Raw genomic sequence first — 23907 nt, forward strand, 5'->3', positions numbered from 1 at the left:
GTTGGGGGAAGGTCGTTGAGGGTCGCAGTCCCGACTCCTCGCACCAGGAGGTACCCGAGGAGATCCCGCTCCGACCCAGGCCCAGGAGGTGGGAGGGACTGGGACGCGAGTGCAGAGCCGGGCGTCTCGCTCCCGGACGCGCCGCAGCGGCAACCCTCCCTCCTTGGCCGCCCCTTTCCCTTTCCGCGCCGGGAGTCTCCCACTTCCCGCGCCTGGAGAAAGGGCCGCACCGAGGGAGGAACAGGGAGCAGAAGCGGCGTGGTGGTTCAGACAGGCAGGAAGCGGGGAGGGGGGTGAGAGGTGGGGTCCTGAGGCTGCACGGGAACCGCGGATAACTGGAGCTTCTGCACACGCTTGATAGGCGAGGAGAGGGCAAAGGGAGGATTACCTTGGGGGTGAGGGGGAAGTTAGGAGACTATCGTGGGCCGCGATGTTACATGGAGTACTAGGATATTAGCAACTTTGGGGACCCAGATATAGGTCTGGGAACGGGAGTGCGTGAAGAGGAGCCATTCCGGGCGGGCCGGGGGCTGGGGCAGGCAAGAGCCCCGGAAGCAGTGCGGAACACCCATCCTTCTGGGTCCAGGGCTGTAACCCGACTGTCTGCCAGGACTTGGAGACAGAGGAAGAGAGCAGCCGATGGTTACGGGTGATGCCAGCGACGGTTGCCCGAAGGTGGACCAAGGCTGCCAGTGTGCAGAGGACTTGGGGAGGGGGCTGGGTGCAGACTGCGCGGCAGCATGTGAGCCAAGGCAGAGTCCCAGGCAGTACGGTAAAGGGCGGAGATGCAGTCCTAAAGAAGTATTTGGGCTGTACTGGGAGATTGGGAGTGGGTCAGGAGGGAGGCGGTCTGAGGGATTTCGGGCGGCAACGCTAAGGCGACGCCGAAAGCAGCATCCGCGCCCTCTCCTTCCCGCCTCTGCCCGGATTTGTTCAGTCAGGGCTCCAGCTCCGCGGCGGGGAAGAAGAAAGGGGAGAGGGAAGGAGCCTTTACCTGGCTCTGACGCGACGGGTCCCGGGGCCCCGGCTCCGCTTCCCACTCAGAGCTCTCCTCCCCTCTCTTCCCCGCCACCCGCGTCTACGCAGATCGGTCCCCCAGTCCCCTGAGGAGCCTCCGCCAACTCCGCAGGACCCCGCCGGGAAGCAGAGCCCACCCCCTTGCCAATCACCGCCCACTTTCTATCGACCGATGGGGCCTGTAGCCAATAGGAATAGGTGACCCCAAGAGGCTAGGAATGAGGAGGAGGGGCTGGCGAAACTTGGAGGTGTGACTAGCACTACCGAGGCGTGGTCACAGAGTAAGCTCCTCCCCGGGTTGCCGAACCCCAAAGTAGAACTGATAGACGGGATTAAGATAGAACCAACAGCCAAACACATACTTTTGAGAGAAGGCACGACCAATTGGACCGGGGTAGTGAGGAGGGGCGTTGCGGAGAATTTTAGCCAATACAGAGTAGAGAACGGCGGGGACTGTAGAACGTCTTCCAATGAGAAGCGCGAAGGGCGAGCCTTGCCGCTTTCACTGGGGCGGGAGTAGGGTTCGCCCAAACCTCCCGGAGCCGACCAATGAGATCGAAGGAGGGGCCAAGCTCGGCCAACCAGCAAGCCGAATTTATCAAGGCACCGTTACTGGGGCGGGGCGTAGAGCTCCTGGCCACTAAGATCTCGTCAGGGGCAGGCTCCCGAGCCTTCCAATGCGGGACGTGGGCGAACTCTAGTTCTTCCAATGGGTGCGCAGCGCTGGCAATTCAAACTGACAGCCGGTTGGAAAGGCAGAGAACGGAAGAGGGAGCAAAAAACGACGTGTTCAGTGGCAGAGGCACCAACGCCGACGGAGCCCCCAAAGCGACCTCTGCCCCGACCCACCAGCACCACCGCGAGCTCTGGAGCAGCCGCTCGGGAAAGACTTGAGGGGACGGCGCGGGGCACGAGGGAAAGCTGAGGGGAGGGAGTCGCGAGAGGAACGACGCGAGAGCCCGCACGCTGAGGGCTGGGAACTGCCAGGAGAGAAGTGAAGCGGGCGGCCCGCGAAAGAGCAGAGCGGAGAAGGGTCGCGGGAGGATTAAGGAACACCCGGGATTGCCCGGTGGGAAAAGCTGAGGGGATTTCTGAATCCTGGGGAGAGGAGAAAGATTTCCAAAGAGGACGCGTGGGTAGGGACGCTTAGCCCGTGATCCGAGAGAGGAATTGGAGCGCTCCGAGGGAGGGGCTTAAGGGGGAAGCTTTAGATAAAAGAGCCTGTACGGGAGAAGCTAAGGGAATTGCAAAAGGAGCAGGAGCTAAAGAGTAGAGGATCCTTCAGACTGGAGAAAGGGAAAACTAGAGAAGTTCCCGAGGCACCTTGCAGCCTGCCTCCTCCCCACTTCAGACTCCTCTCCCTTCCCCGAAAGTTAAAGAGAAAGCCAAGGTTGCTGCTTCTCCCCGGTTTCTACTCAATAAATACTACTTTTACCCTCCCACGGGAAAACAGAAAAGAACTCATTTCCTTCTCAGTTTTCGGGCTTAGAAAAGATCGAGGCCTCACAATTTGATTTTTAGCCTGGGAGAATCAAACTAGGGAGGGTATTGCTCTATTTTCAAAATCCCACACCTCATCCTTCCCCGGACGCCATGTCTACGAGCAACTGTAGTTTCAATGACCGGCGCGTGTCCATCCTGTGTTGCAAATTCTGTAAACAAGTGCTCAGCTCTAGGGGAATGAAGGCTATTTTGCTGGCTGACACTGAAATAGAACTTTTCTCTACAGACATCCCTCCTACCAAGTAAGTCATGCTAGTGGCGGGCAATGGTAGCGTTTAACTAGATGGGAAAAGTGTATGGCTTGAACCTCTGGGGGTCAACAAGGAGGTTATCATTTTGGTGTTCCAGCCACTCCCAACAGTCTGATGATCCCCCTGGAGTTTAACTAAGGGGGCAGACTGTCTGGACAAAGTCTGTGGTTTAGCCAGAGTGGTCAGTCCTGATGTAATGCTTCTAGTTCAATTATAGTCATGTGGTCCCTTCAGTTGAATCCCTGGCTACTGTGCCCTGACAAACCTTCCTCTCACTGGATCAAGTCCATGACTGAGACGGTAGGTAATTCAAGCAAGATTCTCTGTAGTGTTGGAGAAGAGAGGTCATTTAAGTGTTTTTGATTTTTGTTCCTAAAGTTTTACTCCAAAAAAACATTCCCTAGCTTTCTACCATTTTTTGCAATTGGCATGCTGATTCAGATCCATTGTCCACCTAATTCAGTATTCTTTTCTTATCATCTCCCTCTCTCTCTCTTTCTGAATGAGAGAGACATATATATTTTTATGGGATGAAAGAGGACTTAGCCCTCAAATAATCCCTGTCACCCATAAAGCTTATTTTAGATATTATGCATTGGTTTGCATACTCAAATCTTTTTAAATTCTGTTTTCAATCACTACTCACTTTTAGGTGTAGAGTCCTTAAGAATTTGCTTCCTATTTGGAAAAATAGCCATTTTATTTGACTCAAATATACCTTTTTCTAGCTCTAAAAGGTACTTTCTCTTTCTATAGTCAACATATATGTGCCTTTACATGCTTTTCAAGATTTTGCTCTTTATTGAAACTTTATCATTAAAGTGAAAGAGAAATTATCCAGAATGCACATGGACAGCTGTTCTTTGGACACAGAGCCAGAGAAGGCACACTAATAATCAGACTACTTTAAAATGAATTTCATGATAATGATAGAAACTTTAAAAAAAATTAAATATACTCAAAGCTGTGGACTCTTCCTCCCTTGAAATCTTATCTTCATTGGTTTAAGTGTAGTCATGCCTAATGGCAAAGCCAAAGGCCCTCATTTATTCCAAAGATAAATGGGCTATTATAAGTACCTCTTTGTGTGTGTATGTGTTGCAAAAAGAAAAAGCACTAGACAATAAATCTAGAACCTACTACTGCAAAGTTTCTATGATTTATTGTCTAGTGCCTTTTCTTTTTAGTAACACATACAGAAACAACAGTTTTAAATATTAACCCATTCGTCTTTGCAATAGCTATGGTAAGTATAAAATAGTCATAAGGAGAGCTCAGATATGTGAATTGTTAAAGGTTAAACCAGAGTCTGGAGTACAATCAGGTCTTTCCTCTTGTCTTCTCTTCCATGTAGGGGTTATAATAGTGATGGATTAATGTGCTAAGCTGTATATGAATCAATGAACACTTAAGATTTTTGGAATAGAAGGTTTGTCATATTTATAGTGAGCTCACAAATATTAACTTACCCTTACAAAATATACTATCGTTCTCTTACAGTTTCTCTTAGACTCTCTTGCAGCTCTTTGAGTCTACAAAATTCATGCTAAACCATAATCAAAAGTACATTTTGTGGCAAGGGTATGGAAAAATGGAACCCTGTGCACTGTTGGTGGGAATGTAAAATGGTATCACTACTGTGGAAAATAGCGTGGCGGTTCCTCAAAAAAATTGAAAATAGAATTACCATGTGATCCAGCAATACCACTTTTGGGTATATATTGAAAAGAATTTAATGCAAGATCTAGAAGAAATATTTGCAACACCCATGTTCTTAGCAGCATTATTCACAATAACCAAGAGGTAGAAGCAGCCCAAATGTCTATCAACAAATGAATGAATAAACAAAATGTGGTACATGCATGTAATGAAGTATTATCCAGCCTTAAAAAGGAATGATATCCTGACTGTCACATGCTATAACATGGATGGACCTTGAGGACATTATGCTAAGTGAAATAAACCAGTCCCAAAAGACAAATACTGTATTATTCCACTTATCTGTGGTATCTAAAGTAGTCAGATTCATGGAAACAGAAAGTAGTGGTGGTTGCCAGGGGCTGGGGGAAGAGGGAAATGGGGAGTTGTTATTTAATGGGTATAGACTTTCAGCTTTGCAAGATGAAAAAGGCCTGTAGGTTTGTTGCACAAAAAATATGAATACACTTTAACACTTACGAACTGTCCACTTAAAAATGGTTAAATTAGTAAATTTTATGTTATGTGTTTTGCACAACATTTTTTTAACAGTACACTTGACTATCTCTATACTTTTCCCTCTCCAGTGCAGTGGACTTCATTGGAAGATGCTATTTCACTGAAATTTGCAAATGTAAACTGAAGGACATCGCATGTTTAAAATGGTAATGTGTGGCAATATTCCAAATAGCCCTGGGTTTGGGAGATGGATGTTGACACCGAAGCACAGAGAAAGGTTCAGTGGGCTGCATCGAGCACTGGTTATCACCCATGCAATGAACCGTTGAAAAACCATTTGTTACTTAGAACTGTTTTTCAAAAGGGTCTTATGACACTTTACCTTTGTATGTGATTTTACAGTTTTTCAAAGTGCATTAGCAAATATCTGCTTTAACTTTCAGAAAATGGCAATGCAGTTTAGAGGGGAAAAAAAAAACGCTTGGATTTACAGTCATAAAAATCAGGCTTGAGCCCTGCCTGGCCCTACCCTTATTCTCTTGTTATCTTGAGTAAACTTCTTAAATCTCTAAACCTCTGAAACTCTGTTTCCTTATTTAATTTATATCTTAAGAAGACAGGTATCTTCTTAAGATAGATAGGTATCTTCTTAAGATAGAAATTATAATATCTTTTGTGTTTACCATACAGAGTTGTTGTAAAGATCAAGTGAATTATGAATGTTAAAAGGCTTGGTAAACTATAAAGTACAACTCAGAGGTCCTACCATGTGCGAGTCATTGTTATAGAGGCTGGAAATCTGGCAATAAAGAAGACAGAGTCATAGACCTTTGGACATTATATTCCAGTAGGAAGACAATCGATCAGTAAGATATTTAAATAAACAAGATCTTAAATAGGGTGGGAAGTACTCCAAAGGAAATAATAATAATAAATGACAGAGAATAATAGAGCTTGAGAGAATGATAAGAGCTATTTTAGATAGCATGGTCAGGGAAGCCTCCTCATGAGAAGGTAACACTGGAGTTGAATCCTAAAGGATGAGATAGGGAGGAGCCAGAGGAAGAATGTTATAGGCAGAGGGAACAGCCAGGGCAGAGAACCCAAGGCAAAGAAGAATATGTTCAAGGAATAGAAAAGACAATGGCCAACGTGGCTGAAAGATTGTGAACATCAGGTGAGAGTAGTATGGGTAGATTAGCGATGCAGTCAGAACCCAGATAATCTAGAGCAGCGCCATCCAATAGATGTGTGCAAGCCACATACGTAATTTAAAAATTTTGAGTAACTACATTTTACAAAGTGAAAAGAAACAGGTGAAACAGGTGAAATTAATTTTAATTGTATATTTTACTTAATCTAATAGATTCAAAAAATTGTCACTTCAACATATAACCAACATAAAAAATTATTAATGAAATATTTTACATTCTTATTTTTTATTCTTAGTCTTTGAAATGTAGTGTATTTTTATACTTCCAGCACATTTCAGTTCAGGCTAGCCAAATTTCAAGTACTCAACAGCCATGTTTTGGATAGCACAGATCTAAACCTTGGTAGGAAGTGTCTTTGGGTTTTCATTTTCGGCCAGTGGAAAGCTATTGAAGGAGTTTTAACAAGGGAGCAAAATGATCTGAGGTGTCCCTACTAGAAAGCTCCATGAGAACAAGGACTTTATTCCTAGCACCTAGAACAGTACCTGACACATAGCAGATGCTCTGTAAACATTAGCTGAATGAGTGAATGAATGAATGAATACAGGTGGTAATTAAAGCCGTAGAATTTATTCTTACAATAACCTTATAAATAACTGTCAGTCCTAATCCAAGAACATCTTTTACTTTCATTTGTTTGCCTTTCAAGCCGATTATGATTAGAAGACATGTTTGAGGTGGGCTGGTACATTTTATAGTATTTTTTGTAGGGCCTCACAAAAATGACTGACTCACATCTCACAGGGGAGGAACAAGCTATAATAGGAATTTTTACAACTCAGGGTGTAAGCAGTTCATGTGGTCATTAAAAACAAAAACAAAAAACTTCTAGCTAAAATGTTCCCTGTATATTCATTCTATTTAATAGTGACCAGATAGGAAAAAAGCCTATGGAAGAGTGAGTTATTTCTAATCAGAAGGATAACGCTGGAGACAGTAAAAACTTTTGCAACTTTCTCTAGAAGCTATGAATTTGCTTCATTTCTGAATTCCTTCAAAAACACTGAGACTAAAATTAGATCAGCCAGCTTGTGTTCGGTTTTCATGGGCTCATGCTGTCTTCCTACTCCTCCATCTGTTGAAACAGTTTTTAGGTGCTGGCATGGACCTGAAACATATAAGAACCCAACTTGCCACAGTCCTGGGGAGAGCAAAAACCTTTTATCCACAGGTCCGAGTTTACTTAATGTATTTTGTCTATACAGCCCATCAATTTTGGACAAATCACAACCTTATGGCATTTAGAAACTAGCTTCTGAAGGGGGAATGCATAAACAATACTAGCAAAGAAACAGAGAATATGTTACTCTTATTTCACTTAAAGACTATTTTCCCACTTGGCAGTAGAACTGTAACCATTATCAGAGTAACTCCCATCCCAAAGATCCCAGCAGTGGAGGTTGTTAGGAGAAAATGAGATCTTTATATGGTCTGTCTGTTTACATTAGCACATAAAAATGCTTACGTGGTCAGATATTACCTTGTATCTAATAATATTTACTTTCTCTTTTTAGTGGGAACATTGTAGGTTATCATGTGATTGTTCCATGTTGTTCCTGCCTTCTCTCCTGCAACAATGGACACTTCTGGATGTTTCACAGCCAGGCAGTTTATGGTATTAACAGACTAGACTCTACTGGTAAGAAACAACAGACTCAGACGTTCCTCTAACTTTTGTCTACCAAGACTTGAGTGAACCTCTCCATAGATCATTTCAGGATCCTCTCTGAGATTTTCTCACCTGGGTTGGATCCACTAGAGTGAAACTTCGATCCTTTTATCCCAAACATTTACTTACAGAAACTACTAGCCAAAATTCATTGCATTTCTATTTCCATCATCATATCTAGGAGCCTCAAACTTGGCTGGATTTCTTGGCCTTTTAAAATTAATATTTTAATTGCTCTAAATTTCTGCCTTGATACATAATATGGCTCCAGAGAATTTTGGAAGAATTTAGATTTGATAGTCAATTGTGTGTATGGGTCTGTGTGTGTGTGTGTGTGTGTAAGAAAAGGGAGGAGGGGAGGCTAGGGTCATGGGGAGCTGGGAGGAAGGAAAACTAGGTAACCTCTGTATTTGGTAATGTTGCTTCAGGATAAAAATAGCCATTTTGACATCTATATTAATAAATTATGATGAAATTTCAGACAAGGGAAATATTTAATACCAGTATGTTTTACTGATTATTTCTTAAAAGATATTTACATAATACATTTTATATTGTCTGGAGCCTTTCAGTTTTGTTATAGGACACATGTTCTCAATGTCTAATATCTGCTTACACAGAATACGAAGTTGACTTTAATACGAAGTTGACTTTTAGTGGGACTTTTTTTTTTTTTTTTTTTTTTTTTTGCGGTACGCGGGCCTCTCACTGTTGCTGCCTCTCCCGTTGCGGATCACAGGCTCCGGACGCACAGGTTCAGCGGCCGTGGCTCACGGGCCCAGCCACTCCGCAGCATGTGAGATCCTCCCGGACCGGGGCACAAACCCGTGTTCCCTGCATTGGAAGGTGGACTCTCAACCACTGCGCCACCAGGGAAGCCCTAGTGGGACTTTTTCAGGGAACTAAAGTTTACAGAACTTTAGTATACAGAACAAGTTTAAAGAACTTGACAATCCAAGTTGGCACTAACATTCTCAGGTTTTTAAATGTGTGTCTTAGTCTTCTTCAGAACTTAAAATATACTTCTTTTTTTGAAGTATGATTTGCCTTCACAGACTGAGAGATCATGAGTTGTAAGCTAGTTTGTCAGTGTCTTTAAACCCTCCAATTATGCTTGGGTTTTTATAGACTCTAACTTTTTTTTTTAATCACCTGGCATTCAGTTGTGGCTTTCAACCCATCATTTGGAGGCCTTAATTTAAGACTCTAGTATGTTAAGAAGGCCATTTTTGAGCAAGGACTTATCTGAACCCCCCCTAAGTGAGATATAGCTTCCTAATTTAGGCCTCCGGTTTTATATTTGTGTTGCTCATGGGACACATTAAAGGAAGTTTCTGCTTTGATACTATTTTTCCTGCTTCATAGAATTCAAAACACAGGGCGGAGGCTTTTCAATTTTGATTTACTTTTTAATATTGGTCAATTTTTCAAAGATAAAAGCCCAGCATTCTTCCATTTGCACTGAATCTAATCCATGAGAAACAGATGTATCACAGGATTTCCTTCCTCCCTTCTTAACAGAGAAAGGAAGGTGCTGCTTCTGTCAGATCCAGTCTCTTAGTTTATTTTTTCTCCTTTGAACCAATTGTGCCGAGCCACTCATGTCTCTGAGTATCGACTCCAAGAATATCAAACTTCTCCTTTGTAACCCTAATATTATGATTTGAAGGAAGATTTTTCTAGATGCTTCGTATAAAACAGGAATTCTCATGGCATTGGAACTGTACTTGAATCACCTGAATCAGCAGCATCAAAGTAATACGTACACAAGCTTTATAAAATTCTAGACTGTTTAGACTGAAAGGGCCCCAAGAAGTCTATGTTCTAGGTTAGCCTTCACGTGTAGACCTGATTTCCTGAGACTCTCCTGTGGAGGCTTAGGACACCTCAGTTCAGATTCCATGGGACTGGCAAATGCCCTCAAAGGAAAGTTGTCTTCAGCTCTCCATTCACCTTTATGGGTTCTAATTCTCCCTTAGATTTCTGCCTAGTGATTCCTTACTATCCTGTCATCTCTTCAAAAGCAGAACATCATCCATTCTCTGGGGAAAAGAAGTGTTTTTTTATTGAAAACAATTCAAACATACAAAAAAATTACAGAAAATAATATGATAGACATCAATATGCATCAAATAGATGCTAATTTCTTGCCTGATTAAACTCCAGTATCTCACCCAAGAGAGACAGTTCATTGTTTCCACTATTTTAATAATGCAACAGTGTGCATCCTTATACATGTCTCCTTGGGCACCTGTGCAAAATAGGCAGTTAGAGGAAAGGACGAGTGATGGGCCATATTTAAGATATATATTGTTTTTTTGTTTTTAATTCACAGAATGGAATGCCCAACAGAAATAAGAAATGAGGGCTTCCCTGGTGGTGCAGTGGTTGAGAGTCCGCCTGCCAATGCAGGGGACACGGGTTCGTGCCCCGGTCTGGGAAGATCCCACATGCCGCGCGGAGTGGCTGGGCCCGTGAGCCATGGCCACTGAGCCTGCGCATCCGCTCCGCAACGAGAGAGGCCACAACGGTGGGAGGCCCGCGTACTGCAAAAAAAAAAGAAATAAGAAATGAGCTAAATCTACACATATGGACAGGCAAATCTCAAAAACAATGTTGAATGAAAAAAGCAAATTAGAAGAGATACATATAATAGCATACTATAAAAAATTTATATACACAAAACAATAATATATATTGCATGTGGTTATATACATTTGTAGTAAAAGTAGTAAAAACATCCATGGTGTACTGTTAGTGGTGGAAACTGGATTCAAACCAAATCTCCAAACCCTGGCTCATTCTATTCCACCATGTGACCACTATCTTAGTATGTGTGGAGTGGATACCCAGAGTTGCTGAGTCTTCCCTGTGCCCACAATGACAACTGGACAGCTTGAGATCTGCTTTCTTATTGGCTCTCCAAGAGGTCAATTAATAATGGTATTTTTTTTCAATTCAGTGCTTTCAAGTTATAATATAGTACGTGCCCATAATAAACCGTCTTATTATCCCCTACCATATATGTGGTCTTGTATCGTATACCAGTGCTGGATTCTTTAATATGATATTTGACTGTTCTTTCATAATGAGGCTTTAGACTGTCGTTTTGTTTATTGTACTGACGGCTACAACCTGGTCCTAAAGTTTATAGTTTTACCTTGACAGCCTCTAGCCTAAAACCCATGTATATCAAGGATTACTGTTCATATTATAACTGGCTCCAAAACCCTGCTTTTTTTAACCAGAAGAAAGGCACCAGTGACTTCCATACTTGTTGAGGAGATGAGGAGACTTATTCAGGCCTTTCCCATGCACCCTCCAAGAGAAATGTAATCTAAAAAGATGTTGTGAGATCTCCATTCTTAAAAATCATTAAAATAGATTTGAAAATTCTCAGTGTAGAGTGATTATGGCATAATGTAGCTGGAAGCAAGGTTTGAGAAAATGGACTCCTGAGATCTTTTTGAATTCCAAGATTCTAGAGTTCAAGCCCTTAATTAAAAGTGTTTAAAGAATGATTGTATTCTAGATGTTGGATAATTTTAATATCTAGGTATCGATCATGTTATTTGTGGTTCATTCTTTAATAGCTTTTCTCTTAACTGCTAACACTGATTTAATATAAGACTGTTAACATATAAGGTTTTATATATCATGTTCTGAGTTGTAACAGTAGTCAGCACCAAATAATTTTATGAGCTTTTCTTTTCAGGTGTAAACTTCCTACTTTGGGGCAACTTGCCAGAGGTAGAAGAGAGTACAGATGAAGACATGTCAGATATCTCAGCAGAGGAGTGTATTAGATAAATAGAATTATAATATATATAATATTTAAACTTTTTCCGATGTAAAAAATATATTAATGGACCAATTCAAAAATTGTTAGTAAGGATTTGCCAGTGATTTATTTTTTTGGAAAACAAAAATGGGGCATTTGTTGGTTTATTTATTTTCTGTCCCAAATTAATTGCCTGAGTTTATTGAACCAATGTAGTCCTTTTCTTCTACTTCTGCTTCTACTTCTACCCTTCCTCTCTCCATCCCTCTTCCCAGTATAGGTGTACTCTTAAATTCAGATAGTAGAAGAATCTTTCATGTGTCACTCAACTATCTCCCAAACTGGGAATGGTTTTCTTACAGCTAGATGCCAGATGGTATTAATTTTACATTCGAATAAGGGGCATTAGTATCCACACATATATCACCATGCTTATATCCATGCATAAATCTATGCATATAAGCATGTATATATGTGTGAAGCACAGCTGGGAATTAAAGCTTAACAGGGACCTTGTAAAAATAGGCTGTTAGGTTTCCATGGGTACTGGTTATCATATGTTATATTGGTGATAACTGTTAATATGGAACAAGACTGTGAATGTATGGAGAAATCCTCTTGTTTCCTCAGCATGATGTTAGATAAATGAATTTGCCAGGAAATTATCAATATATACTGTTTACTAATATTATTTATTTACATTCTTCTAAAGTCATACGGATATTGTATTATGAAAGCCAGATAACCTCCATCTTTAAGTTTTCCTATTCTCCAGGGCTTTCTCTGTGAATAGCAAATTTTAGATGAGTAGTCTCAGTCCTAACCCTTAAATAGAAAAAATTTAAAGAAGTGAGTGGTTTGCTTAAGCCATTGTACATTATAAGGAAGGTTTTTTTAATTTTGTTTTGCTTTGTTTTGTTTTGTTTATCTGCATTCAGAGCCACACAGGAATAAGAAACTGGAATAGTTTTGGATTCTTGTTTTATGAAAAGCTAAAAATCAATGTATCACCTTAACTAATATTTTAGTCAAAGGCATTTTGTCAATAGTCATACCAAAACAGACCAAGTTACAGTTTTGTGAATAAAGTTTTGTTCTAAAAATGATCAGCCTTCCTTTAATTTTTAATTTTAGCCACTTTTCTTACCTAAAAATATAGAGAAAAATATTTCTTATTGTACCCACTTTTCTTACCTAAAAACATAAAAGTATAGAATATACGAGGTAACATTTATTGCATGCTTACCATGTACCAGTAAGTGCTTTACACATTTAATTCACTTATTCCACACAAGGAACCCATGAGAGGTAGGTATCATTATTATTTCTTTTTTACTGATAAGACAGGTGAGGCATAAAGGGCTAAGAAGCTTGTCTAAAGTCACATAACCAGTCAGAGGCGTGGCCTGATTCAGACAGACAAACTGACTCCAGAGCTCCTGTTCTTAATCATTATACTGTACCCCCTGAGCACCTTCAGACATGAATCAGCTGTGATTTTATTTAGCTGGGACACATGCTTGGTAACAACTACCTTGTTATGTGCTCTAGGTGAGGGCCTCAGTGACTGATTTTAAGGTTGAACAAACTCACTGGATCTTAGGGTAAAAGTGACCTGTGGGCACTGACAGGATCATTTGCTGCATAAAGATGAAAGATGAAAGATAAAAGATGCTTCAGGAAATGCTGTTACTAGTACTGGAAAACTTTTCCAAAGTCTTTCACCCTGACTATCAGCACTGACAGAAGGTCACTAAAAGAACCAAAGGGATGAGTGTGGAACAATTTGGTTTGGATTTGGTTTTTTTTTTTTTCTTTAAACTCTTAAAGACTCTGGAACAAGGTGGCATAATGGATAAGATAAAAAATAAATTGATACTACGTTATATACCTCTTCAGTTAACTTGTTCAGTTAGAGAAGAAGAGTTTAATGCTAGAGTAGACAATGTGGCAAGTTTGGAATTCAACAGAGTTCATCCGGTTTCCGTTCTGCTCAGGCTTTCAAACGCTATGGTTGACTGAGGAGCTCTTTGAAGAGCAAAGCGAGACAGGTTCACTGATTGAAGCAAACCCCAAATGTGATCCCACCCCAGCTGGAGAGTATTTCAAATTACTCAGCTACCTTTTGGCTAACTGGGTTATGGGAAGGCCAGTTCTAAGCCCCAAATGGATTAATAATGTTTTATCTAGAGAAATACATTCATGACACTTTTTTAAATAAAAGTAAATTACACCCTCTCTGGTAAGAGCAAAAGCAAAATCTCATATGTGGATTTAGCATACACTTTCTAGTCCTAACATAATTCCCAGGCCTAGAAAATCTATTTATGCTTTGGTCTTCTAATATTTGACTCAATTCAACAAAACTATATTATGCTCCTATGGTGTGCCAAGAATTGCACAATGACAGGTTCACGATTGCCCATATAGAGAATTCAGTAAGTTTGGGAGGGGATAGAACCCTATGAGTCTATTTAATGAATGGGATGCTTCCAGTTCAATGACTGGGTAGACAAAAGAACAATCATTCTGAGTAGTAGGAGAGAACAGAAGTTAACGCTACAGAGAAGAAATCATACTTGAGACAGGCTTTGAAGTGCGTTAGGGGCTTGCCAGCCAGGATGAGAGTTCTGAGCAGAGAGAATAGTGTAAACAAGTGGACTGGAGTTTAAAAGTATCTGGTTTATTTGGTAAATTATAAGTGGTCCCCTATACCTTCCAAGATATGTAATAAGAATTTATTAGAAGATGAAGGTGATAAGGAAAGTTGGGATCATGTTAGACTATTCTATGCCATCATAAGTTTAGACTTGATCCAGTAGCAATGTAGAGTTATTGAGGTTTTTAATCAGGGGAATAAAATGATCAGATTTAGGGTGATAGTGCTGATGCTAAAAAATAATTTAGTGTTCCTAGTTTCCTTTCTTTGATGCACTCAACAACTTGACCATGGAAATTATATTTGTTGCCTTTACCCTAAGAACATATATAAGTTGTTAAGTTCCCTGAATTTCTTGTCTTTCTTGAAACATCTGGTCTGCAGTGGGGCACTGCCTTTCTTCCCCTCTTCCATCTTGTCATTCCTGAAGTTCAAGGAAGGGGCGGTGAGTCATCAGCTCACCCACTATGGCTTTTTTTGCTCTTTTATCTTTTTCCTCAAGTCAGTTTCTCAGCCTCAGACTCAGGCTCTGGTGAGGCATCTTGGGTGGGGCATAATCTTAAAGCCATAATATTCTGAGTAATCCCTGGCTCTGAAAACCAGGTCTTTAAATACTGCTAATCTAGGAAGTTTACCCTACAAAGAACTGCCCTTTTGACCTCTGAGTCACATGTGGCTGATAAAGAATAACCTATTTTACTTTTCTTTGGTGAGGGGGAAGCCACCATAATACATAAATCATGATATATAAAATGACTAATAATTAGAACAAAAATGGGGAGTGGGAAAAGGTAGGAGAGGATATGAATTAAATATGCTTGCTTCAGTGGTGAATTACTTGATGAAGCCTTTCTCTATTCTAACATTCATGCTTATAAGAGGAAATAGTTGTTTTTTCTGCCTTTTTTTTAAACTTTAAAAGCAGCCTAAACCAGTTTCTTTCTTGCCTGGTATTGAGTGTATGCCAAATCTACCCTAAACTGCACAGATGGAAAAAATTAGTCTATGTCTGTGGTACCTCTGGGGTTGAATATTTTTAGTACTTAAATCTTTAGCTAAAGATTCTTTCTTCCAAGACTCATAGAATCATTTGATTGTCATCCAATGGATAAACTTACTGAGATAAAAATTAATAATACCATGTGTTGTATACCCCTATATATTTTATTGGGAGCGTTCATACACACTTTAATTTAATCCTCAGAATAACCTTGGGAGTTACATTTTACAAATCGAGAAAGAAAACCTTGGTATCAACACCCAGAGAGTTAGAATTTAAACTTAAATCTTGGTCTTCTCATCTTAGTTTAGGGTTTTTTTCCTACCTCCCTAACCTATCTTAAACCTGAGGTCTGTTTTTCCCTCACTAGCTATAAAACTTAGGACAAATTCTCCTTCACTTTTAGCCTCAAAACTAGCTACTTTCATCAATTAATCCATTCAACAAATATTTATTGAATGCCTACTGTGGGCAAAATAGAAGCTGAGGATCCAGAACGAAATCAGGCAAAGTCCCTGCTCTCATGTGGAGCTAACATTTTGTTGAGGAAGAAGAAGAAAGTGAACTAACATTTATTAAGGACTTACTGTACGCATTTTACACTTAACGACCCTAAGAGGTAGATCCTATTGTTATCCTCACCATACAGTTCAGGAAACAAGGTACAGAGACATTAAAAAACTTGCCCAATGTCACACAGCTAGTAAATGGCACCACTCTAAGATTTGGAAAAGCCAGAATTAATTAGCTTAATGACTATTGTTTCCTTTTTATTTTTCAAAGTGGTTGTCTTCTATCCAAATAAAGTCAAGTTTTCCATCAGGGATCTTCCTGTACACATCTTTCCCTTGGTAGATTTTTTATTTAAATTAAGATGGTGACAACAGCATCTCCCTTTTCAGTAAGGGAGACTTGGTGTGCCTGTAAATGATAAAAATGCTAATCTTATAACTAGAGAGAAAGGAAAAAATAAATCTATGCAAAACTCTTAATTTCCAGCCTTACTGCATTTCTATCTGGAAACAAAGTCTTTTTTACTAGTCCAGATTTTTATCTTATAAGCAACAAAATTTCACTAGAGAGTAAATACCTGTTCTTTAAACTTTTTGTATGTCTCAAATATTTCATAATAGACAAGTGAATTAAATGACCACCTTTTGCAAACTGCTCTAGTCTCAGCCTTCCTTACAAGCTTGTATTTAAAATGTATTTCTATGGAATTTCAGAAGCTGTCTTGCCTCAAATGAGCACTACTGAATCTTCATAACAAGATTAAGTATTTATTATGAGAGGAGTGAAAACAGGTATCAAATCCATAGTCAAATTTTGCCTTTTGAGACTCGTAGAAGACTGGGTTGACAAATATCTAAAGATTAATTGGATCTGCCAAATATGGGAACCATCGAAGTTTGCCCACCAGAATGCATCTCTACACCTCCATTCACACAACCCACTTCCTCTGGAAAGGGGCCCATGGTAAGAGTAGGCATATGGGAATGATTCACTTGGGGAAAGCTGTACCCAGAATATCAAAACAGTTTGCTTTTTGTCTCTTATCCTTGTCATAATTTTTATACCCAAAGGAACCACCTGCTATTATGGCTGTGACACCTGAAAAGTTTTCTGGAGATTGCTCATGCGGGGGTGGATTTCCAGGCTGTTCAGTGGTATTTTTAAAAATGTCTTTTGGGGAAAAATATTCTCAGAGACTGGAACATTGTCTTATCAAAATTGCTCTGTAGCCTTGTTCATAAATACGTTAAAACATTGAACTACAGATGGAATTCAGTAGAAGACATACTGAGCTAATTTCCTTTGCATGATGTTACCCAGAGAAATCAAGCTGTCAGTATCCTGAAGAACAAGCCCTCAAAGAGAGATGGTGGCCAAAGCCATGGGAAGCAGGAAAGACTAAAGAGCTCGCCCTTCAAAAACTTCTTTCCATCCTCCCAAATTCACCTTTTTAATGAAAATTTATTACACAAGAAAAAACCCAGTGTGTTTGACTCAAGATGGTTGCACAGTGATAGTAAAGATGGCAAATACTAGACTGAAAAAAAATCTTGAATTATAAATCTTTCTTGATACTCCAGGATATATTCAGGAAAAGGAATGACAGAAACAGGGGTTTAGGCATACCGAATGTCATACTCTAGGCTAACTAGAGACAATCATCTCTCAATCATGCCTCTCCTTTATCAAATTTTAGTTCAGTCATTTAACAAATATTTAATGACCATCACTTATGTGCAGGCATTATATTAGGTGCTATAACAGTGAACAAAACATTTTAAAAAATTCTTCCTTTTGTGCCTTTCAGCAGCACATAAGCTAAAAAGCTAAAAATTACATTTCCCAGACTCTCTTGCAGCTAGAAATTCAAACAAAATTTACTTTTTGCCAGTCATATGCACTTGCACAAGTCTTTTTTTTTTTTCTGTTTCTCTAAACTTGTTAGAGAATTCTTTCTTAAAGATTTATTATTAAAAAATTTTTGTAAATCACACAAAGTAGTCTAGAATACCAAACGGATTCTGTGCTTAATTTCATACCTGTACTTGCACATGTCTTGAATTCAGAACTTACTTAAGTGGGGAAAAGGCACATTAATCATTCATTTTGCTAATGTAAAATGACTGTGGTATAGATCTGCAGCCAGCAGATCTTGTAACAACTCCCTGATGCCCAGATCATGGCTAAGGTGATGTGTTTCTGGAACTAGAAAGTGGTTGGTGGTTTCCTGACCCTTAGATTATGGCAGAAGTAGTAGTTCCCTTGACAGGCCAGTTCTGCAGTATTATTCTGGGAGTCATTCCTAGAGACCTAGCCTAAAGCATGCCCCTACAGCCCTTCAAAGGTTTTGCAAGCCCTAACTTCACTGACATTTCAGTTACCTTTGCTGTGTAATGAACACCCCCCATACATAAGTTCGTTGGGTGCTTCTTCTGCTGATATCACCTGGGCTCACATATGCAGTGGTATTTAGCTGTCAGCTCTGCTAGGCTGGAAGGTCCTAGATGGCCTCATTTACATGTCTGGGGTCTTGGCAGGGATGCCTAAAAGTCTGAGCCCTCTCTCTTCATGTGTACTCTCATCATTCAGTAATTTAGCCTAAGCTGCTTTATATGAAGGCTGCCTTCCAAGAGGGTGAAAATGGAAGCTGCAAAAGCCTCTTATGGTTATGTCTGGGGGGTCACACAACATCACTGCTGCCTCATTCTATTGGTCAAAGTTAATCAGAGGGCTAGCCCAGATTTAAGGGAAAAGAAATATAGACTCCATTTCTTTTTGGGAGTTGTGGCAAAGTCACATTGCAAAAAGGTATGGGGGATGGGAAGGATTTGTGTAACATGAATCTACTACAACTGTATTAAATCCCTTTCTGCTTTAGATAACTAGAATGGCTTCTGTTATCTGCAACTGAACTCTGACTGATACAGAAAGCAAGCAGAGAGACCAAACAGCAGGCTGCTATAGTAGCCTATGGAATAGAGGAAGATTTGGGACATATTTGAAAGAGCTCACAGGACTCTGACGGACTGGAAGTGAGTATGAGAGAAAGTGAGGAAGATATGAAGGACGGAATCAAGAATGACTCCAAGGTTTTGTGATCTCAATTACTGAGTTGAGGAAGAAGAGATTCAGAGAGAAAACTAGAGTTTTATTTTTAATATGACTATTAGATATCAATCAGGCAGTTAGATATAGGCTTCTCATGTTTGGGGGAAGAGCTGTGGGCTGCAGATATAAATTTGAGAGCTATTTACCTGTAAAAACATTTAAAGGCATGAGACCTGATGCTATGGAGGGAGTAAGTGTAGACAGAGAAGAGACTGAAACTTGGAACAGTAATGTTGAGACATAGGGAAGATGAGTAGAATCCATTTTTAGTGTATATTGGGGTCTCTGGAGACACTTGTTAACCATGTAGATTCCAGGTCCCTACCGTCATCAATTCTGATGCAGAACACATAAGGAGGCCTGGCAATCTACATTGTTGACAAGCTCTTTAGGTCATTCTGAAGTGGGTAATTTGGGAGTACCCTTCGAAAAACACTGAAATTTTTTACTATCAATCTAAGAAAACATTTTATAGGTCCTTAAATTCAAGAATACTTATTTTTCCCTCCCCACTTCCTCTATGGATCCTACAGGAAAGACTTGTGAGATGCTGACAGGGAAAGTTGGGCCTTCTCTTTTTTTCTAGTTGCCCTTTACAGGGTGGGTGAAAGTGAACTAAGAACTCCTGCCTGGAAAAGGAGAGGAGATACAGGCCTAAAAATAGTGTCTTCCCTTCAAGAGAAGTATGTCCTCCTTTAAATACCTAACTGGATGCCCAATGATAACACTTTATGAAGCAAAACCAAAAGCAAAGTCAATATTTATTTGTCTCCTAATTATAAGTAGCATACACTCCTTCCATATCTCGGGGAGAGAAGAGCAGTCATATTCTTCCCCATGTTTCATGGAAGGTTTAGAGAAGATTAAATGAAAAACAAATGCTTAGCAGCCTGCTGTAGTTTTACTCTCCTGTCTATCAAAATTAATGCTGATCAGGCCTCTGTAAGGGGAAAATGCCCATCACTGTTTATACCATACCATTGATGCAAGACTGAATTCTTACTGTGTTTCTCAAATATAAAAACGTGGATATATTTCCACTTGGACCTCATCTGGGACTGTAAATCAAATGTTGGTGGTGGTGAAATTAAACGGATATATTCTCCCTTTTGCAGTTCAGTGGTTGCAAGGGGGCCTGAAGCTGCAGGAGCCATGTGCTGGGATAATGATTGCATTGATTAAATGCCAATTACTCCTGGACACTTTTCAAAGGTTTCTGCTGCGGAGTCGAAACTGGGCTTTCTGTCTCATATTAGATCAGATCTCCATAATCCTAGGTGATAGCTGGTTTGGGATCTCTGGCAATTACTTGTGTCATGCACTTTAATCAACAACGTGCTTACTATTATAACAAGTCTCCACACCCACCATGAAGCCAGACTCTGTTTCCCCAGCCCCCACCCCACTCACATGAAACTGAGCTTCTGACTGATAGATGATTAAGTCACTCTGGTGAATCATTCTCTGTGGGATGGGGGCAACCCTCCAGCCACAGCTAGACCTTTACCGCAGCCAAGTGCCTGTCTGGAGGAATTATAGATCCTATCAGTCCAGCCAGAGGTCAAGTTACCTGTCTCACTGTTCCACCGGGTATCAATCTTCTGGCTGGCATGCAACCAGCAATTAATTCTCCTAGTTAGCATGTGCTTTCATTAGCAAATACTTAGAAAGGGTCTATGCTTGCATATTGTCCCCAAGGAAATTCTTTCCAACAAAGTCTTGGATCTAATCACCATCATAGGCTGATTTTGCCACCATCTTTGAAATATCCAGCAGATTAGGAGAGACATGGAAGGACCAAAGGCTGAGCTAAGAGGGTGACAAAGTCACCAACTTGCTGTGTGACCTTAGGCATCTTATTTTAAAACAAGGGGTTGGGCAAGTTGTTTTCTGAGATTCCCTTCCAACTCTAGCATTCTATGGATTAATTTCATTTTTGCAGAGATTCTTATTCATTTGCCAGAGGAAATTGTGTTAGTTTGCTAGGGCTGCCGTAACAAAGTACCACAAGTGGGTGGCTAAAACAACATACATTTATTATCCCACAGTTCTGGAGGCTAGAAGTCAGAAATCAAGATGCTGGGAGGGTTGGTTGCTTCTGAGGGCTGTGAGAGAAGGGTCTGTTCCCGGCCTCTCTCCTTGGCTTGTAGATGGCCATTTTTATCTTCACATGGTGTTTTTCCTTTACATATGTCTGTCTCCAAATTTCCCCTTTTTAAAAGGACACCAGTCATATTGGATTAGGGCCCACCCTAATGGCCTCATTTTGATTTGATGACCTCTTTGAAGACCCTTTCTCCAAATAAGGTCACATTCTGAGATGCTGGGGGTTAGGACTTTAACATATAAATATTTGGGGAACACAATTCAACCTATAACAGCAATTAAATATCAACTAGTAATAAGGGATAAAGAATAATTATTTGATTGATTTTAAGGCTGATGACCGACAGGGGTGCAATCAGCTAACAAATAAATATAGATTGTTGAATTTATTTTGTATACTGTAATGGCTTAAACCCACACTGATACTAATCTTTATCTCCACATATTGATTTTGTGTAGGAATCGGCTCTGAATCCCTTTGTACCTGAAATTCTTAGCTTTGCTATACTTTGTAATGTTTTCATCTGTTTTTATAATTGAATGTGAAACTTCCTGAAAAGGTCCTATGACTAACCAATTATTGTTCAAAGAAGCCTCTTGGGGGTTAACAAGTAGGCAGGCCATTATTTAATTAAATGGTCCTGTCAAGGTTTGATTGAGTTTGGCCATCAGAGGATATAATTATGAGTGGAATATGCTTTTCTGTGCTGATATGAGTCTCCTGATCATATAACGCTATTTATATATTAAGAACAGAGAAAAGGAATGCATTAGATTCTGCTGACTCACAGCTACACATTTGGCTTTAATGGAAATAAATGAAAGAGCTCACTCAATCTGAACAAAGACAGATTAGGGTGGAACAGGGTATTGTCTTTAAAGAAAATGACTGAAGCCTAGATTGATCAGCAAAAGTACACCTTTCTCTTCTGGTTTCTTTTCAGAGTCTCTCCAGCATGGAAATCCACTAGGTGGAGCAAAGGACCAGGAATTAGCTGACCGGGAGCGCTCACAAGCAAATTTGCAGCTATTCCTTTTCCTCTACAAAACTTAGACAAAGGCTGGGGGAAATTTGGGTTTCTGAAACTGCTTCAGATCAAATGTTCCTTGCTCATTAAAATGGATAGTAGTCCAAAGAGGAAAGAAACTCAGCTTTGCTGAGCTGGACACGATTACTAAACACACAGGAGGCACACCCGACTTGGACTCTTTCCCCATGGCTTGGCTCACTTTACACATTTCCTTTCTGCTTTCATTGGTGGCAGATGGAATTTGGGGCAGACCTCTTACCCAGGCTCCCGTAGTCCAAAAATCCTATGCTTAGATCATGCATATTTTTCCTGCCTGTGATAACCCTCCTAAAGTTCTGGTATCAACCTGGTTTCTATTTGAATATGTTCTCTTTGATTCTAGGCCCTTGGATTAACACTTCCTTCCTTAGATTCCAATCTTGCCTTTTTTCTGCACTTATGGGTTGTTGGTTAGCTGAGCAGGGGCCAGGAACTTGACTGATATTTATTTGAGGACTTTTAAGGTGTAAAAAAGGACTATCCTCAGTCCCCCATCAGATTTTTGTCCCTTTTGCAAAGCATACTCAGTATGCCTTTGCATTCAAATTGCAGGGGTTAAATGTCTTGTGTCTCAATCCACATCTACCAGTGGAAGACATGGTTTTGTTTATATATTATTGTCATCATTCCAGACCCACACAAGTCCAAACACTTGCAGATGAAATGATGGAGGTAAATTCCAAATCCAAAATTATCCTGTTTTCCATGGCTATGATTCTATGGCAGGATAATTTATTGAAATATGAATTTCTCTGTTTTCTTCCTATATTTTCTCTTCTCCTTTGATGTAAGCAAGTTAGATAGGCCCTCAGTAGTTTCTCACCTTAGAGATTTTTTGCAGAATGATCTCGCTGTCTTTAGATAAAACCTGAGTTCATTGAAGAGAGTATTCTCCATGCCTTTGAAGGCAGCAGGAAAAGGGAAGGAGAAAACCTCCCAAGAATATGAAGAAGCTTGAAATGTAGAGGTGGGAGTGGGTAAGACTACACGCTGTGCCTGGAGAGTCTTGAACTGGGTCAGTGGACATCTCCGCAGTGACCAGGGTTGGCTGACAACTGTCAGGGTCTCAACCAGGCAAGACCCCAGGACCTTGCACAACCCTTGGAGAGGGGAGCCCCAGTAATGACTACGATTATATTTTCTTCCAATAAAGCTGGATGGGGGCTCAGAATCCGTTTTAAGTTGACTCAAAGAAAATATAAACGTCCTTGCACATCTGAGTTTGTTTTCTAAGTTTTGTATTGGCTACAGTATAATTAAGTTTGTCATGGAAGTCTGAGATTGCATAGGAGCAGTAGAACATGATGGTTAAGACTCTGGTCTTAGAACAAATGTGCCTGTGTTCAAATCTCAGCTCTGTCACTGATTAGGTGTGAATCCTATTCAGTCTTTCTCTACCACAATTTTCCCACTCTGTGAAATGACGATAATAATAGTACCCACCTTACAAGGTCCTGGTTGAATTCAATCAAATAATACGTGTAAAGTGTTTAAAAAATTCAGTGCCTGACATACAGCAAAATTCAATGTGTGTAAGCTATTTCCCATAGATTTTTTTGTGTGTCACTATTGTGGGTGTTGAAATTTTAATTACTTTTTAAAATATACACAAAAATGGTACAAAATCTAAATGTTAAAAAAGTATACAATGAAAAATAAGGGTATAAAAGAAAAACTGTTTTCTAATTTCCCTCCCCAGATGCCACCTGTGTCACTTGTTTCTGAATATTAAACAAATGGGATTACCTACAAGTTTCTGTACGCTTTTCTCCCCTAGCAGTACATCATGAAGATTATTCTTTAATAGTATCCCATTATATGGATATACTCTAGCTTACTAACTTATTTACCCAGTCTTC

At 40.2% G+C, this 23907-nt stretch overlaps 2 protein-coding genes across 17 annotated transcripts in view; one reads left to right on the forward strand and one right to left on the reverse strand.

Annotated features, from left to right (window-relative positions):
- SRGAP2 (SLIT-ROBO Rho GTPase activating protein 2) overlaps nucleotides 1-1128 on the reverse strand; it is a 243118-nt gene extending 241990 nt beyond the window's left edge. For 5 of the 10 annotated variants that reach the window (XM_060091025.1, XM_060091022.1, XM_060091024.1 and 2 more), the window contains exon 1: nucleotides 995-1128. The gene's annotated coding sequence lies outside the window, so the exon portion shown is untranslated. The remainder of the gene's footprint in view (nucleotides 1-994) is intronic. The other 5 variants (XM_060091030.1, XM_060091029.1, XM_060091028.1 and 2 more) reach the window with 2 other exon arrangements.
- Nucleotides 653-23544, forward strand: FAM72A (family with sequence similarity 72 member A). 7 transcript variants are annotated; one of them, XM_060091034.1, is made up of 5 exons: nucleotides 653-790; nucleotides 2037-2050; nucleotides 5057-5134; nucleotides 7657-7781; nucleotides 11527-12651. In XM_060091034.1, exons 1-5 carry the CDS (start codon nucleotides 653-655, stop codon nucleotides 11619-11621), a joined length of 450 nt encoding a protein of 149 aa, XP_059947017.1. In that variant the 3' UTR covers nucleotides 11622-12651. The 7 variants fall into 7 exon arrangements, 6 of the variants coding, with proteins under 6 accessions (XP_059947017.1, XP_059947015.1, XP_059947018.1 ...); XR_009531205.1 differs by lacking the exons at nucleotides 653-790; nucleotides 11527-12651 and adding exons at nucleotides 18643-18796; nucleotides 21923-22006 and having other exon boundaries at nucleotides 1770-2762; XM_060091032.1 differs by lacking the exons at nucleotides 653-790; nucleotides 11527-12651 and adding an exon at nucleotides 21923-23544 and having other exon boundaries at nucleotides 1770-2762.
- Nucleotides 23545-23907: the final 363 nt, after the last annotated feature.

This window comes from Mesoplodon densirostris, chromosome 2 (genome assembly GCF_025265405.1).
Source record: "Mesoplodon densirostris isolate mMesDen1 chromosome 2, mMesDen1 primary haplotype, whole genome shotgun sequence".
Taxonomy (NCBI): domain Eukaryota; kingdom Metazoa; phylum Chordata; class Mammalia; order Artiodactyla; family Ziphiidae; genus Mesoplodon; species Mesoplodon densirostris.